This window comes from Chiloscyllium punctatum, chromosome 10, assembly GCF_047496795.1.
Source record: "Chiloscyllium punctatum isolate Juve2018m chromosome 10, sChiPun1.3, whole genome shotgun sequence".
Taxonomy (NCBI): domain Eukaryota; kingdom Metazoa; phylum Chordata; class Chondrichthyes; order Orectolobiformes; family Hemiscylliidae; genus Chiloscyllium; species Chiloscyllium punctatum.
This window is the reverse complement of record NC_092748.1, coordinates 9888786-9904625: the sequence shown is the minus strand read 5'-3', so window position 1 is coordinate 9904625 and position 15840 is coordinate 9888786. Positions and strand designations below refer to the sequence as shown.

At 44.6% G+C, this 15840-nt stretch overlaps 1 protein-coding gene and 1 long non-coding RNA gene across 2 annotated transcripts in view; one reads left to right on the top strand and one right to left on the bottom strand.

Annotated features, from left to right (window-relative positions):
• LOC140481882 (uncharacterized) overlaps positions 1–15840 on the bottom strand; it is a 100015-nt gene that overhangs the window by 42421 nt on the left and 41754 nt on the right. The window lies entirely within an intron of this gene.
• Positions 1191–14529, top strand: LOC140481880 (UDP-glucuronosyltransferase 1A1-like). The gene is made up of 5 exons (XM_072578501.1): positions 1191–2548; positions 3103–3234; positions 6324–6411; positions 8263–8482; positions 13943–14529. The coding sequence occupies exons 1-5, from the start codon at positions 1697–1699 to the stop codon at positions 14229–14231; spliced, it is 1581 nt and encodes a 526-aa protein (XP_072434602.1). The 5' UTR covers positions 1191–1696; the 3' UTR covers positions 14232–14529.

Here is a 15840-nt window from a genome sequence, read left to right as displayed (position 1 = left end):
TTCATACAAGCTGACAGCCCAGACAGAACTGCATTTGTTTATTCTTACTTCATGTAAGGTTCATATTAAATAGGTTACACAATTGACGAAAATTATTCATTGTCGGGTCTTTAATGTTTCCTTTGGTTTCTGAGGCAGGATGAAATTTGACTGTGTGTAACAATTACTTTGCAATTTTTCTGCAATGGACAAAAATAGAAATTTAATGGAAAATTGTAGCATTACTCGAGAGATTATGTGGACTAAATAATTCGTGGGTCCAAAAACGCCAGTTGATATCCACTAAATTGAAAACCGTTCTGTGCCTAAATCAGAACCAGGCCACTTATTTCAGTAACTGAAAGAAGATTTTCAGAGTAAGTTACAGAACTGCATGCTTTGAATTAGTTGTAAGTAAGGTTTTGGAATTCATAATCAGGGAAAAAAATTCATTGGGTCTTGAAGAGACCCAATATTATTGAACCAGAGCCTGCACGAATTTGTTAAAGACAAACTAATTCTAATTGAATACTTTGATTATTTAACACATCAGAGATGGAGGCAATGCTGTATTGATCTAAGTAAAGTGTTTGACCATTTATCATATTTAAGGTTGATTAACAAAAATAAGGTTCATAAAATTGGAGGCTCACTATCCAGTTGGATTAAAAATAATTGATTTTAGGACTGAAAGCAGGAGTTATGATAGATAATTGAGTCTTGAACTAGAGCATATTATGCAGTGTATACACAAACAGACACACGGTGTATAGACACACTCAGTGTATTTACACGCACACACTTTCCCACAAACCTGTGATTTTAGAATACCGAAGCCTTGGGGAAAACCCAGCTGCTCTTCTCTCTGGACAATGTGGAACAGAGCCAGTTCAATTCTGAGTATTTTATGAGGCCACACTAACAGCAGGTGGCGGACCACTCCACCAGTTAAAGAGAGAAAAAAAGTCTTTGGTCAAAAGTTTAATCCACGGCCTCTTTAGGTCGACTATTTCGTGTGAATCCGAGTCATTTTATTTAAAAATGAAAACCTCACAGCGAGACATCTGCTCCAGTTCCGTTGGCTGCTGGTGTGTAATTGCTTTGTCAAGTTTGTTTTGGGTGAGGAGTGCAGTGGTTGTGTGGAGCTGGCTATGAGACTCAATGCAGAACAATGACAGCCCGTGATGCAACTTCTGAAGCTGGGGGGGGGGGGTCTCCCAAGTTGGGCTCCACGTTTTGATCATTTTCTTTTAAATGTGCGGCCAACCCTGTCGCGGGTTGTACAAGCTGCCGGAGCGCGTTCCCACTTTTGCCTGATATTTCTCAACCCTGTTGAACATCGACAGGTTCGCTTTGAATTTAATCAGGGCGAGTCGGGGGAAAACCCTCGTTAATCATTAACCCCTTCAGAAGGAATCGAACTCCTGTGTGGCTTTAACTCCTTATCTTGCAATCCACTTTACAACCTGGTATAAAATAACTTGAGGTTTTTATTTTTAAAAAAAGGCATTTGGAATGCTTTGTGAGCACCTATGGTTTTTGAAAAGTGATACCTGGGAATTTGATGGTGTGCAAATAGTTAAAACCTGATTAAACAGCTCAGAGACAGGAACAGTTCCTCTGTACTTTGACTTATTGGGCAGTGAGTATAGGTTGAGCCAAAACCTGCTCCAGTGAGCCCTGAGCTGGCGGGAGAAAGAAGTTTTCAAGTTGTGAAATGGCTTTAACCTCTGGCAGCTTGTGTGTGCTGGGATCCCTGCTGTTTCTGTCCACATTCCAGTGGAAACTGACTGAAGGTGGAGAGCTCCTGGTGGTGCCCGTGGATGGGAGTCACTGGCTAAACCTGAAAACTCTGATGGATGAACTCGGGAGAAGGGGCCACAATGTGGTGGTCGTGATCCCCGAGATCAATTTGAAAATGGGCCCATCGCCTCACTATACAACCAGGGTATTCCCAGTGCCCTACAGCAAGGATGAATTGTACAGCCTGAAGCCTGATGTCTGTACCAACATGTCTCTCATCGAAAGACTCCGCACTGGTTTTGAAAAGACGAGTAGTCTTCGCCAGTTGCTCATGAAGACCTGTGAGAGTCTGCTGTACAATAAGGAACTGATGCAGGAGTTAGTGGAGAGGAAATTTGATGCTTTGCTGACTGACCCCTTTGTACCGTGTGGCGCCATCATTGCAGAGTATCTGTCCCTGCCCACGATCAATCTACTGCGAGGACTCCCCTGTGGTTTGGACAGTTTAGCCACGCAGTGTCCCAGGCCACTCTCCTACGTGCCGAGAATTTTCACCAGGAACACTGACCGAATGACCTTCCTCCAAAGGACTAAGAATGTGCTGGTCGGTTTATTGGACCCCCTGCTGTGCTGGTTCATCTACTCCCCTTTCGAAGAGCTGGCCCAGAGGTTCCTGCAGAGGGACGTGACCCTGGTCCAACTCTTGAGTAACGCCTCCATCTGGCTGATGCGTTACGACTTCACGTTTGAATCCCCGAGGCCCCTGATGCCAAACATGGTGCTAGTGGGTGGCATCAACTGCAAGGAGAGAAAACCTTTACAACAGGTAAGGGCACCATTGGCGTGGGTGAGGGGCAATGTTTACCACAGGGAGGGACAACACTGTGGGTGAGAGGAAACATTTTTTTAAATTGCCAACGTAGACTTTATTCATAAAAGGAAATCATTATGTACACACACAGTTTACAAATTCAGATTTTTTTTCAGTCTTCACTTAGAGAGAAGAAAGCAGATATTAGGGATCAGTTTCTCCGGACTTGCAATTAATCTGTAGGGATTTAGCTGAGGCCTTGGGAGGGTCGGATAACTGAATGGACCCCCACTGTCCTTCAGCAGAAAGACCCCAGATGATGGTCTTTCCCCACTGCACCTTGGCAGTATATGCCCCCAATCTTCAGCACATCCCTCAGCACATCGTCCTGGACCTTGGAACGTGCCAGTCTGTTACGCTCGGTTGGGGTGAGGTAGGGGAGGGGGTACCACTGAGGAACAGACACAAAGTTAGCAACTAGTCTAACGTTTTGTATGTTGTTCAGGTAAAAGGAAAGCATTTCTATTAATCATTGTCCTGAAGTAAACCTCCCACTTGTTATGTGACAGGAGTTTGAAGAGTTTGTGAACAGTTCTGGAGAGCACGGGGTCGTGATCTTCTCCTTCGGGTCAATGGTGTCAGAAGTGCCCCGTGAGATTGCAAATCGGATTGCAGCCGCATTGGGCCGAATCCCTCAGAAGGTGAGTGTGTGGGAATTCTGAAGTATGCCCATTTTGAAAATGTCATTTCTACAGAAGGACAAAGATCCTTTGAAGAAAACGTGATCAGCTGCAGCTTGACTGGCCTGGCTTGTGAGATCCCAGCCAGCGTTCTGACTAAAGCTGAGGGCTTCAAGACTCGCAGCGAACACAGCCAGTGCAGTTCTGAAGGAGTGCCACACTATCACGGACCTGGTACTTGATCTGGCAGGTTACATTGAAATCTGCACAGGCAGAGTTAAAGTATCCAATGGCATGTTGGAGAAAACCGAGTTCAACCCAAAATGTTTTGCCTGCAATGTCAGTCCCTCCACCACCAGGGTAACGTGGCAACAGTGTGGACCACACATAGGGGCTAGAGGTGCACCACAGTGACTCACTGCAGCTCTCTCGACAGCAACTTCGAAACCTGCAAATGTTGCCACTTCATCAAAAGATGCACCCTAGGAGCAGAGCATATGGTCCGTGACGTCTGTACCAGCTCCAACTACTGGATTAGTGGTGCTGGAAGAGCACAGCAGTTCAGGCAGCATCCAACGAGCAGTGAAATCGACGTTTCGGGCAAAAGCCCTTCATCAGGAATAAAGGCAGTGAGCCTGAAGCGTGGAGAGATAAGCTGGAGGAGGGTGGGGGTGGGGAGAGAGTAGCATAGAGTACAATGGGTGAGTGGGGGAGGGGATGAAGGTGATAGGTCAGGGAGAAGAGGGTGGAGTGGATAGGTGGAAAAGGAGATAGGCAGGTAGGACAAGTCCGGACAAGTCAAGGAGACAGTGCTGAGCTGGAAGTTTGAAACTAGGATGAGGTGGGGGAAGGGGAAATGAGGAAGCTGTTTACCAGCTCCAACTAGGCTGTTCTTCGTTTTTTCATGGCAGGTGAGAGTTACTGGCAAGGCCAGCCCCGATAACCCATTCCCAAGGGTTGGTGGGAGCTGCCAGTACACATGGTATAGGGAACTCGCACACTGTCGCTGGAAAGTGAGGTCCGGGCTTTTGACCCAGTGACAGTGAAAGGCCAACTGGGGATAGTTTCAAGTCGGGGTGATGGAAAGGGAACTTGTTGTCCATGTTCCCAACGCACCTGCTGCCTTGTCGTTCACAGCGGTCAAGGTCACGGGGTTTGGGAGGCATGGTCTAAAGAGTAAATTGCTGCAGTGCATCTTGTAGATGGTTCACATCCTACTGCCACTGTGCATGGGCAGAGAATTCTGAAGGTGGTAGATGTGGTTCCAATCAAACAGATTCCTTTGTCCTGACTAGGGTCAAGCTTCCTGAGTGTTGTTGGAGTGCTGTCTTCTCCATAACCTGCAAATGCCTCCCTCTCTGTACAACAAACTTGGTTTTAACTGGCACCTTATTTTTAAAAACAAAACTGACACACTCAATAAAGCAGCACAATATAGATCTCAAATACTGAAAGTTCACTCTATGATCACAATCTCTGCCATGTCCGAGTCATCACTTGACCATGCGCATGAGTTGGTAAGTTTTATTTAAGATAAAGGTGCACTATTATTTCTACGCATTATGCTGTAAGTAAAGTATGTCAGTGATGTGTATACCCCTTGCATTACCTTTCTATTACTTAATGTATGAGGGACCTCTTGATCGACCGGAATATTGATCAACCGACAAATACCTGGTCCCAAAGGTGCTGGTTAATATATATAAAAATGAGATTTTGTAGTACTTTTCCAATTCCCTTTTTAAACTTACTATTCAATGTGCTGATGTCTGGGGCTACATTCCTCAGAAGGTGAGTGAGTGGAAACATTGAAGCTGTTTGGAGATATTTTTGAATGAACCCATTCAGAGATGTTAGGGCAACACATCTGGAGCAGGTAGGACTTGAACACAGGTCTCCCACCTCAGAGGTAGGGACACTACCATGAGAGCCCCTCTGAGCCGGTCTGTATGCTTACTTTGTAATGGATAATGAATATGTATTCAAGTCAAATTATAAATCAACTTTAAATTGTCCAGGGAAATTATTTGCTCTGTTTCCACCCCCCTTTGCTCACATCCAAGTCATTACCATTTGCTGCAAAAATAAATGCTTGCTTACATCCTCCTTTGTGTCCCTTAGCCATCAGTTTATATCTGTAAGCCTTTGACTTTGTCTGTTCACCTACTGGGAACAGTTTTCCTTGGTCTACCTTATTTCAAACCTGTTATTGTCAAGTTCACCTTTGTCAAATCTCCCCTCAGTCTCCTTTGTTCCAAGGATCATCTATAAGCTAACCTCGTACACAACATCTTTCATCCTTCGGGCCATCCTAGTAAATCTCCTGTGCACTAAAATCCAAGGCATGGAGTACGAAAGCAAAGAGAATATGTTAAAACTTTATCCATCGCAGGTTAGGCCTCAGCTTTGAATATTGTGTCCAATTCTGCATACCACACATTTTTAAGGATTTGGAGGAAATGGGGAAGATCAAGTTAGAGTGACCAGAGATGTCAATTATGTCGAGAGACAGGAGAAACTGTGGAGAGGCAAGAGAACCCTGTTTGCTCTCCTTTGATGTTCATGAAAGATTTAGTCAAGGACTTGAAGTCTCAGTGTTGCTAAAGACCAGAGGATTAAACACTGTTTGGCAGAGTGCTGTTATTGCCATTTCTAGTGAGAGATGTAATTCCAGTTCACACCTCACAAATGACCCACCCTCTCCCAATTAATCCTCCATGAGTATACAACTATCACCCACTCCTGATAGTTACGTTTGGCCTGAGACAACCCTGCCAGACTTTACTAAATGATAACTCAGTGATAGAAAACAAAATTGATGATTTCAAGAGGAAATCAGATGAGTTCATGAGGGCGATAGACTTGCAGGGCTACGATAATAGAATGGCAGAGTGAGACTGACTGGATTCATCCTCGCTTCCCCCCCAACCCCCACCAACCCCGACCCCAGAGAACTGACATGGATTTAATGGTCAGAATAGCCTCCATTCGTGCCATTGTGATTCCATGGCACTTATTCCCTTCCCAATTCACACTCTTTTTTTTTCTTTTATGATCTCACCTTTTTTGTCCTTCCTGGTAACCCAGCCTTGTTGTCTCCTTTGTAAAAGGTCCTGTGGAGATACACTGGAGATCCTCCTGAAACACTGGCACCGAATACAAAATTACTAGAGTGGCTTCCACAGAATGATCTGTTGGGTAAGATTATTACCTGGGCTTAACCAACATGATGTAAGATCTGTGACTTGTAATTTTATATCATGTAATTTGATATCATTTCAATATCATGTGGTATAATAGTTTAGTTTTGCTGAAACCTATTTCTTAAACCAGTACGAGAATGTGTGCCTGGAGTGATAATAGGAATTTGTTTGCAGTGAGAGTTTTGCATCGGACAGAGTTCACCATTGATTGGCATTAGCTTGTTTTCAGTTTAGAAGTATCAGAAATTGATTCTCTTTCGCTTAGGGAAGAGCCCACAGGTTGGAAGGTTTTTTCAGTTCATAGAAGTCTTGGTTCAACTTAGATGTGAGAACAATTTCTCTTGGAGAAAGGAGTTCATTCAGAACTGTTAGGAACAGATTTACCTCAGTGCAAGGATTTCAGTTTGAAAATTCCAGACCAGAAGTGTTTGGTTGGAACTCTAAATGGATTATTTGAAGCTGAGAAAGCCTAAGCTCAGTTGTGTGATGAATAAAGGAAAAGGCTATCAAACTCTCAAGACCAGGAATTGAATGCAACAGTTAAATCAAACCTATAGATGCAACAGAGAAGGGAATCCTCTCTGGTGTTTTGAGTCCTGTAAAGTGATGATGTTAGGATGAACGGGATGGGATTTTATTGTGGGTTTAAAAATCTTTCAAGTTATGTGAGAATAGTTTGGGCTTTTTTAATTATCTTTTTTGTAATGAACGTTTTTTTTGTTAAAACCAAATCTGCAGTATTGTGCGTTGGTGGTCATTCACTGAAACACATTGTTAAATTTAAAAAAAAAAACAAAATATGGCCTATCAAGCCAGATTTCAGTCCGGGTATTTAACTGCAATATCCGCTCGAATCAGAGCACCGCTTAAACAACGGCAAGCTTGGTTAAATTAATATTTTACCAAATGGTTAATTGAGTCTTGGACTGTTACAAGAATTGGTGCTGGGGTTTCTCTTGTTTTCCTTTCATGTACAATGAGTTAGATATGGAGACAAGTGGACTGGTATTGGAGCTTGCCAATGATACCAACAGCCTCAAGACATGCCAAAGTGTTTAACCACGCCTGTTGTAATTGTCATTGTAGGAAATGTGGTAACTAATGTGTACACAGCAAGATCCCACAAGCAGTGGTGTGGTCTGCTGATCACATGCTGAGTTACATTCTGGTCCCTATCCTTTGTACATTTTCCTAGTTATAACTAATCAGTGAAACAGCAATTTATTGTTCGGTGATGTCGATTGAGGGTTAAATGGTGACCAGAACTTCCTTGCTTTTCAGAACTGGTGCTTTTGGGATCTCCCACACAGGTGCTTACCTGAGAGAGCTTTCGTTTCGTATCTCATTTGAAAGATGGTGCTCCCCAGTGAGGAGTTTGTGCTCAACTCTCGAGATTAGGATCCCAACCCACAACCTTTGGATTTAGGATTTTAGCCTAGGGTATCTCACATTGCAGTCAGACTCGATCTCAGTCGAGTAAGTGCTGGGATGTAGGCCGTTTCTCTCCGCACAAAAGTGGCCATATCTATTGAGTTTCTCCAGCACTCTCTGGGCCTGTTTGTGTCCGACTTGCTTTTCCTTTACAATGACTGACAGTCATCCAGTTCTAGCTGGGGTCAAGCCATTCACCATTTCCCTTCGATACACCAGGCAGCTGACTGGGGAAGATGAGCCAATGAGCTGCCTGGTTTTAGACACTCTGTCTGATTCCTAAATCGGGAAAGTGCTGGTCAAATGGCCTCAAGTTTTTCACTGGCCACCAGTTGGCCCAAAGACGTTTTGATGGAATTATTGAACAAACAATTGAGCAAGTGTTCATTTTCTGTCTCCCTCTTCTGTGCACCAGGACACCCGAAAGCACGAGCCTTCCTCACACATGGAGGGATGAATGGGCTCTATGAGGCTATCTGCAGTGGTGTGCCGTCTGTCATGATACCATTGTTTGGGGATCAAGGATATAATGTCGTTCAAATGGTCAACCGTGGTGCTGGGGTTGAGCTAGACATAGAACAAATGAGCTCCGATGATCTAGTCAACGCGTTAAACATGGTCATCAACGATACCAGGTCAGTAAAATTAATTACGCCATTTCTTACCTTAAAACTGACCCCCAATAACAACAACTTGTGTTAACATAGATTCTTTAACTTTGCACAATGCCTCACAGGAGTCTCAGCACATACGCGTCAGTTGAACCACGCAACGCGATACCGGAAGATGTGAGCTAACATTGGTAGCCGAGGCGAGAGGGGTAGCATGGGCATTTCAGAGTTGAAGGCATAGGCAGCTGCAAAGCCACTGGCAGAGCAGTGGACATCAGGGACGCACAGGAGTATCAGAGGGATGTGGAGATTAGTGAGACAGAGAGGGGGTGAAGGCCAGGGAGGGATTTGAAAACCAGGTTGAGAAGTTTCAAGATGCTGTTCAACTGGGAGTTAATGTCAGTTAGTGAGCATGGAGGGGTGGGGGGAGGGGTGACACTTGCTGTCTGTTAGAGTGCAAGGAGCAGGAGTTGTAGTTGAGTTCATGTTGCTGAGTGGGATGCCTAGGAAGGCTAGAGTTAACCAACACATGGAGGAAGGCTTCAACGAGCAGTGAAGTGTGGCATGAATGAAGGCAGTGACATTAGGGGAGGAGGTAGGTGGTGTTATGTTATGTTAAACTCTCTTGCTTAATGTAAACCAGCGATACAGAAAAGATTTATCCCATGCAGCAATCTGTGAAAGTTTGAGAGGCCAAGAACTATTTAAAGTAAAAGGTAACAACTTTATTTCTTAAAGTATACAGAGGATAATTAACTAACCGTGGGCGGCATGGTGGCACAGTGGTTAGCACTGCTGCCTCATAGCACCAGAGACCTGAGTTCAATTCCCGCCTCAGGCAACTGTCTGTGTGGACTTTACACATTCTCCTTGTGTCTGCGTGGGTTTCCTCCGGGTGCTCTGGTTTCCTCCCACAATCCAAAAATGTGCAGGTTAGGTGAATTGGCCATGCTAAATTGCCCGTAGTGTTAGGTGAAGGGGTAAATGTAGGGAAATGGGTCTGGTTGGGTTGTGCTTCGGCGGGGCGGTGTGGACTTGTTGGGCCGAAGGGCCTGTTTCCACACTGTAAGTAATCTAATCTAATCTATTTACACAATACCAAGTTATAGTCCAACAGGTTTAATTGAAAGCACAGTAGCTTTCGGAGTGACGCTCCTTCATCAGGTGATAGTGAGCGTCGCTCCGAAAGCTAGTGCTTCCAATTAAACCTGTTGGACTATAACTGGTCTTGTGTGATTTTTAACTTTGTACACCCCAGTCCAACACCGGCATCTCCAAATCATAATCTATTTACAATTGCTTCCTCTCACCTACCTTTTACTTTCCCCTCAATGTAAATGATTTGGATGTGAGCATGAGGTATAGTTAGTAAGTTTGCAGATGACACCAAAATTGGGGGTGTAATGGACAGCGAAGAAGGTTACCTCAGATTACAACAGGATCTGGACCAGATGGGCCAATGGGCTGAGAAGTGGCAGAAGGAGTTTAATTCAGATAAATGCGAGGGGCTGCATTTTGGGAAACCAAATCTTAGCAGGACTTATACACTTAATGGTAAGGTCCTAGGGAGTGTTGCTGAACAAAGAGACCTTGGAATGCAAGTTCATAGCTCCTTGAAAGTGGAGTCGCAGGTAGATAGGATAGTGAAGAAGGCGTTTGGTATGCTTTCCTTTCTTGGTCAGAGTATTGAGTACAGGAGTTGGGAGGTCATGTTGCAGCTGTACAGGACATTGGTTAGGCCACTGTTGGATTATTGCGTGCAATTCTGGTCTCCTTCCTATCGAAAGATGTTGTGAAACTTGAAAGGGTTCAGAAAAGATTTACAAGGATGTTGCCAGGGTTGGAGGATTTGAGCTATAGGGAGAGGCTGAACAGGCTGGGGCTGTTTTCCCTGGAGCTGAGGGGTGACCTTATAGAGGTTTACACAATTATGAGGGGTATGGATAGGGTAAATAGGCAAAGTCTTTACCCTGGGGTCGGGGAGTCCAGAACTAGAGGGCATAGGTTTAGGGTGAGAAGGGAAAGATATAAAAGAGACCTACGGGGCAACTTTTTCACACAGAGAGTGCTACAGGTATGGAATGAGCTGCCAGAGGAAGTGGTGGAGGCTGGTACAATTGCAACATTTAAGAGGCATTTGGATAGGTATATGAATAGGAAGGGTTTGGAGGGATATGGGCTGGGTGCTGGCTGGTGGGACTAGATTGGGTTGGGATGTCTGGTCAGCATGGACAGGTTGGACCGAAGGGTCTGTTTCCATGCTGTACATCGCAATTACTCTCATACTAGTCCTATAAACCACCCCCCCACAATTAAGATTTACAAAAAAACAAGAGGTCTTATCTCAAAACCAGGCAACGTTCATTTTCTCTGTATTTCAGTCGTCTTTCCTTCTCCTTGGGGATACTACATCACAGATTACTGATCGATAAAGGTACCTTTTAAGAGAGCTACTCTCTGGGCAATATGCAGATGTTGTTGTCTTGGCAGCTCTTCTCTCAATTGTTCAATTTTCCCTTTTCTGATTTCCCCCCCCAAAAAAAAGCATCAGATTGTGTCATTGGCTTTTAAGATTGTCAATATATTAAATTCAAACTGGATTGGAGTTTGGTATTTTTCAGGATATAATTTAAACTGATTGGCCTAATTCGAATCTGTTTTGTCGTTTCCAGGCAACGAGTTAATTTAGCTTTTGACCAAGTGTTACCCTGTATCTTATTGAGAACACTTGGCGCTGTCAGGTAGTTCTGTTGTGTTTAATTCTCTTAAAGGTACAGTGCACCCACATCTTCATAACAGTGGTCTTGGTGATCTTAGTCACCTTAGCAAAGTTAAGTGATCAAAGCTAATCCTGAGAACAAATGTAACACCAAGATTGCTATCAGTCTGGTTCAGCTTCAGGCAGTTTACAAGGTGGGCCGTGGAGTCGAGTTCAAAGCTGTGATGGGGGCAGAGACAATGGCTTTGATCTTCTCCATATTTAAGGAGGAAATTTCTGCCAATCTAGCATTGGGTGAACAGTGAACATATAGACAGGGCCAATTCTGACCTCGAATTATCCCAGGTCATTTTACAGTTGTTGATGTATTTATGAAGCTCCCCTGTCACATCTGAAACACAGCAGCCAATGTACGAACAGCAAGATCCCATGAACAGCAATGTGATAATAACAGGTTCCTCTGTTTTTTTAACATGATGCTGTTTGAGGATGAAATAACACCCTAGATGCCAGAATCCCTGAAGAGGCAGATAGGGACTTGGCTTAACATCTCATCCAAAAGAGTGGCACTTTTTCTTAATTCAACCATGGCACGTGGGCATTGCTGGCTGGCATTTAGTTGCCTTTGAACTGAGTGGCTTGCCAGGCCACTTCAGAGGGCAGTTGAGAGTCGACCGCAGTACATGTATGGAATATACTGCCAGAGGAAGTGGTGGAGGCTGGTACAATTGCAACATTTAAAAGGCATCTGGATGGGTATATGAATAGGAAGGGTTTGGAGGGATATGGGCCGGGTACTGGCAAGTGGGACTAGATTGGGTTGGGATATCTGGTTGGCATGGACAAGTTGGACCGAAGGGTCTGTTTCCCTGCTGTACATCTCCATGACTCCATGTAGACCAGAGAAGGTAAGGACATTAGCGAACCAGTTGGGTTTCTCTGAAATCGACAATGGTTTCGTGGTCATCGGTAGATTCTTAATTCCAGATTATTATTGAATTCAAATTCCACCAACTGCGGTGGCAGGATTTGAACCCAGATCCCCAAACCACTAGCTGAGTCCCTGGGTTGATAGTCTAGCAATAATACCATTATGCCACTGGACTATTAGGTACAGTCTGGTCACCACATTATAGGAAAGTTGTGAATAACCTAGAGAGGGTGCAGAGGAGTTTTACCAGGATGCAATCTAGACTGGAGGGTCTGAGCTTTGAGAAAATATTGGAGAGGCTGGGTTTGTTTTCCTTTTAGCAGTGAAGGTTGAGAGGGGGCCTGATGGAAGAGTGCAAGATTATGAGGGGCATGGATAGGAAGGATCTTTTTCTATCAGAAGAGGGGTCAATAATCAGGGGCACAGATTTCAGGTACGAGGCATGCAGCGAAGAGAGATGTTTTCACCCAAGGGATGGTGGGTGTCTGGAACTGGATGAGAGTGTGGTTAACTTAGAAATGCTTATAGAGTCCTACAGCACGGGAACAGACCCTTCGGCCCAACCAGTCCATGCTGACCATAATCCCAAACTAATCTCATCCCACCTGCCTGCTCCTGACCCATATCCCTCTAAACCTTCCCTTTCCCTGTACTTATCCAAATACCTTTTAAATATTGTAATTGTACCCACATCCACTCTTCCACTGGAAGTTCATTCCACACACGAACCACCCTCTGTGTAAAAAAATTTGCCTGTCATGTCTTTTTTAAATCTCTCTCCTCTCACCTTAAAAGTTCCCCCACCCTCGGGAAAAGACAACTATCATTAACCCTATCTCTACCCCTCATTATTTTAAATATTTTTAATCAGGTCGTTTCTCAACCTCTTCCGCTCCAGTGAAAAATGTCCCAGCTTAAGCAGCCTTTCTTTCTAACTCAAACCTTCCATACCCGGCAACATCCTGGTAAATCTTTTCTAAACCCTCTCCAGCTGAATAATATCCATCCTAAAACAGGGCGACCAGGACTGGTCACAATATTTTCAAAGAGGCATCATCAATGTCCTCTAGAACCTAAACATGACTTCCCAATTCCGATACTCAAAGACAGAAGTTACATATTCACATGTGTTGCTATTATCTCCAGGGTGAAAGTAAGGACTCCAGGTGCTGGAGATTAGAGTCAAGAGTGTGGTGCTGGAAAAGCACTGCCGGTCATGTAGGATCCGAGGAGTAGGATTTTCCTGCTCCTCGGATGCTACCTGACCTGCTGTGCTTTTCCAGTACCACACTCTCATTGTCTCCAGGGCTATGAGTGAAAAGCTGGAAAACAGGATGAGTGTAGTCAGATCTTTCTTGTCCACCAAATGAGCCGAATCTGCGTTATAACTGACCAATATAATAGCTTAATGTTAGCCATGGCACTTGTGCGCCTGTGAATGTAATGTTTCTACGTAATAACTAGCTGTAATGAGACTTCTGCTAGATTCTGCAGTTGCATGGTATCTGGGTCCTGATTCTTCCATTGAAAAGGGGAACTAAAGCTTTGCAGCATCTGGTAAAATGTTCTGTAAACCCATCCTCTAGAGTGCTCTGGAGTAGAGAATTCTGAGGGAATTCTTCCTCGTCCTCATCTGCTGGTACTCTGCAGGAACTGTGCTTTCTAGAAATCCCCATGACGAGAAAGATCCTTTCAGCTTGACCAAGTTCAGAAGGACAATCGGTTGCGATTTTCACTTTGCCTTCGTTATTCCTCGACTTAGAGCTCACTCATCACGTTCTCACCGTGTTCCTGCCCAGTTCCAATTATTCTTGTCTTTCTTTTCCTGCCTTAGATACAGGGAAGCCATGATGACATTGTCTTCACTGCACAAGGACCACAGCTTGCATCCTTTGGACCTCTCTGTCCATTGGGTGGAATTTGTGATGCGGCACAAAGGGGCGGGGCATTTACGTCCTGCAGCTCACGAGCTGAACTGGATCCAGTATCACAGCCTGGACGTGATCGGTGTGCTCCTGGTCACTGTGCTGCTCTCTGTGTGGATGCTGGCTAAGTGTTGCTGGTACTGCTGCAGGAGATGTTTCTGTGGAACACGCAGTCAGAGGAAGAGGAAACCGGATTAGAGTCCTCGCTAACAATTCCTGGAAGTGTCTCTGCAAACTGGTGAAGGGGTGAAATTATCCAAGTAAAACAAACCTCTGCCTGTGCTTCGCAGTGCAGTTAGCAGGGAGAGAGGAGAATGTGTATCACTTGTATTCTGTGCACTCTGATTCTTTGCTCTTTGTGCCAGACAGGTATGTCGGGATTTGAATGACCTGCAAATGACTTTCATGGTTTCAATTTGGACTTAAATGTGACGGGGATTAATTAAAAGTTTTTTTTTTGTTGAGTAACTGATTAAACTATTTTTACGACTATTAATATTCATTCAACTTTACCCAACACTTGACTGGAATTGTGGGCTCGCATCACGATTTAGATATTGCGAGGCAACATTGACACGTCTGGAGTTGCTAATGTTTCCCGGTCCTAAACTGAGGTGGGGGAGTCCAGAACGAGAGGGCGTAGGTTTAGGGTGAGAGGGTCAAGATGTAAAAGAGACCTAAGTTTTCGCACAGAGGGTGGTACGTGTATGGAATGAGCTGCCAGAGGAAGTGGTGGAGGCTGGTACAATTGCAACATTTAAAAGGCATTTGGATGGGTATATGAATAGGAAGGGTTTGGAGGGATAGGGGCTGGGTACAGGCAAGTGGGACTAGATTGGGTTGGGATATCTGGGTCAGCATGGACGGGTTGGACCGAAGGGTCTGTTTCCATGCTGTACATCTCTATGATTCTATGACATCATCCTCTCCAAGTAAGTCATAGAGGGCACGTCATTACAGAAGGCACACTCTCAGCCTCTCACCTAAAAATGCACACCGAGAAATAAAACCAGCCCAGCCACCACAGCGGTCTCTGCAAAACCGGGGGATAAAAGGAGGCGTTGCATTTGTATAGAGCTTTGCACATCCATGTTTGTAGCCAACGAGAGACCTCTGAAGTAATGACAGTCACCGCTGTAGGACACTTGAGGCCCTGAGGCTAGACCCCCCACTCCGGGATCATCAGGAACCTGAAGGCCTCATGGCTGTGGGCAGCCTTTCCCAGACCTGAAGCTGACAGGCGAGGTCTGGAAATCGTTGAACTACAGTCATCAACCTTCCTGACATTGGCAGGGCCTGAAAACTGTAACCCCCAGAGCCCAGGCCTAATAAATGAGAACCTTCGCTTTTAGTTTCAACATGAGGAGCCAAAAGTGGTCAACCCACCAGGCGGCACGTGTGGGGAAAGCAGCAATCAGTGCTTCAGGTCAATGACCTTTTACTCAGAAGGGAGAAAAGTTAAAAATGTCATAAGTTCTGAATGAGAGATTAGAGTGGGGAGAAACGCACAACGCAGCAAAAACGTTTGTGATTGATGGGTCAGAGGAGAGAGATTAAACAACAAGAGAGTTGGTGGCAAAATACAAAAGGGGTTGGTACTAGACAAAAAGAGACAAGGGGTGTGTCTTGAGGAGGAGGGAATGGCAGACTGACAAATAGATTCCTTCCAAAAGCCAAAAAACAACAAGCATATAACCAAATACTTGCACAGAACAGGAGGCGGAATGAGGAGGTACCTAAAACTGGTGAACTCTGTATCTGTGCAGAGAATGTTTGAGTGTTTTAATTGAAACATGAGGTTTTAATT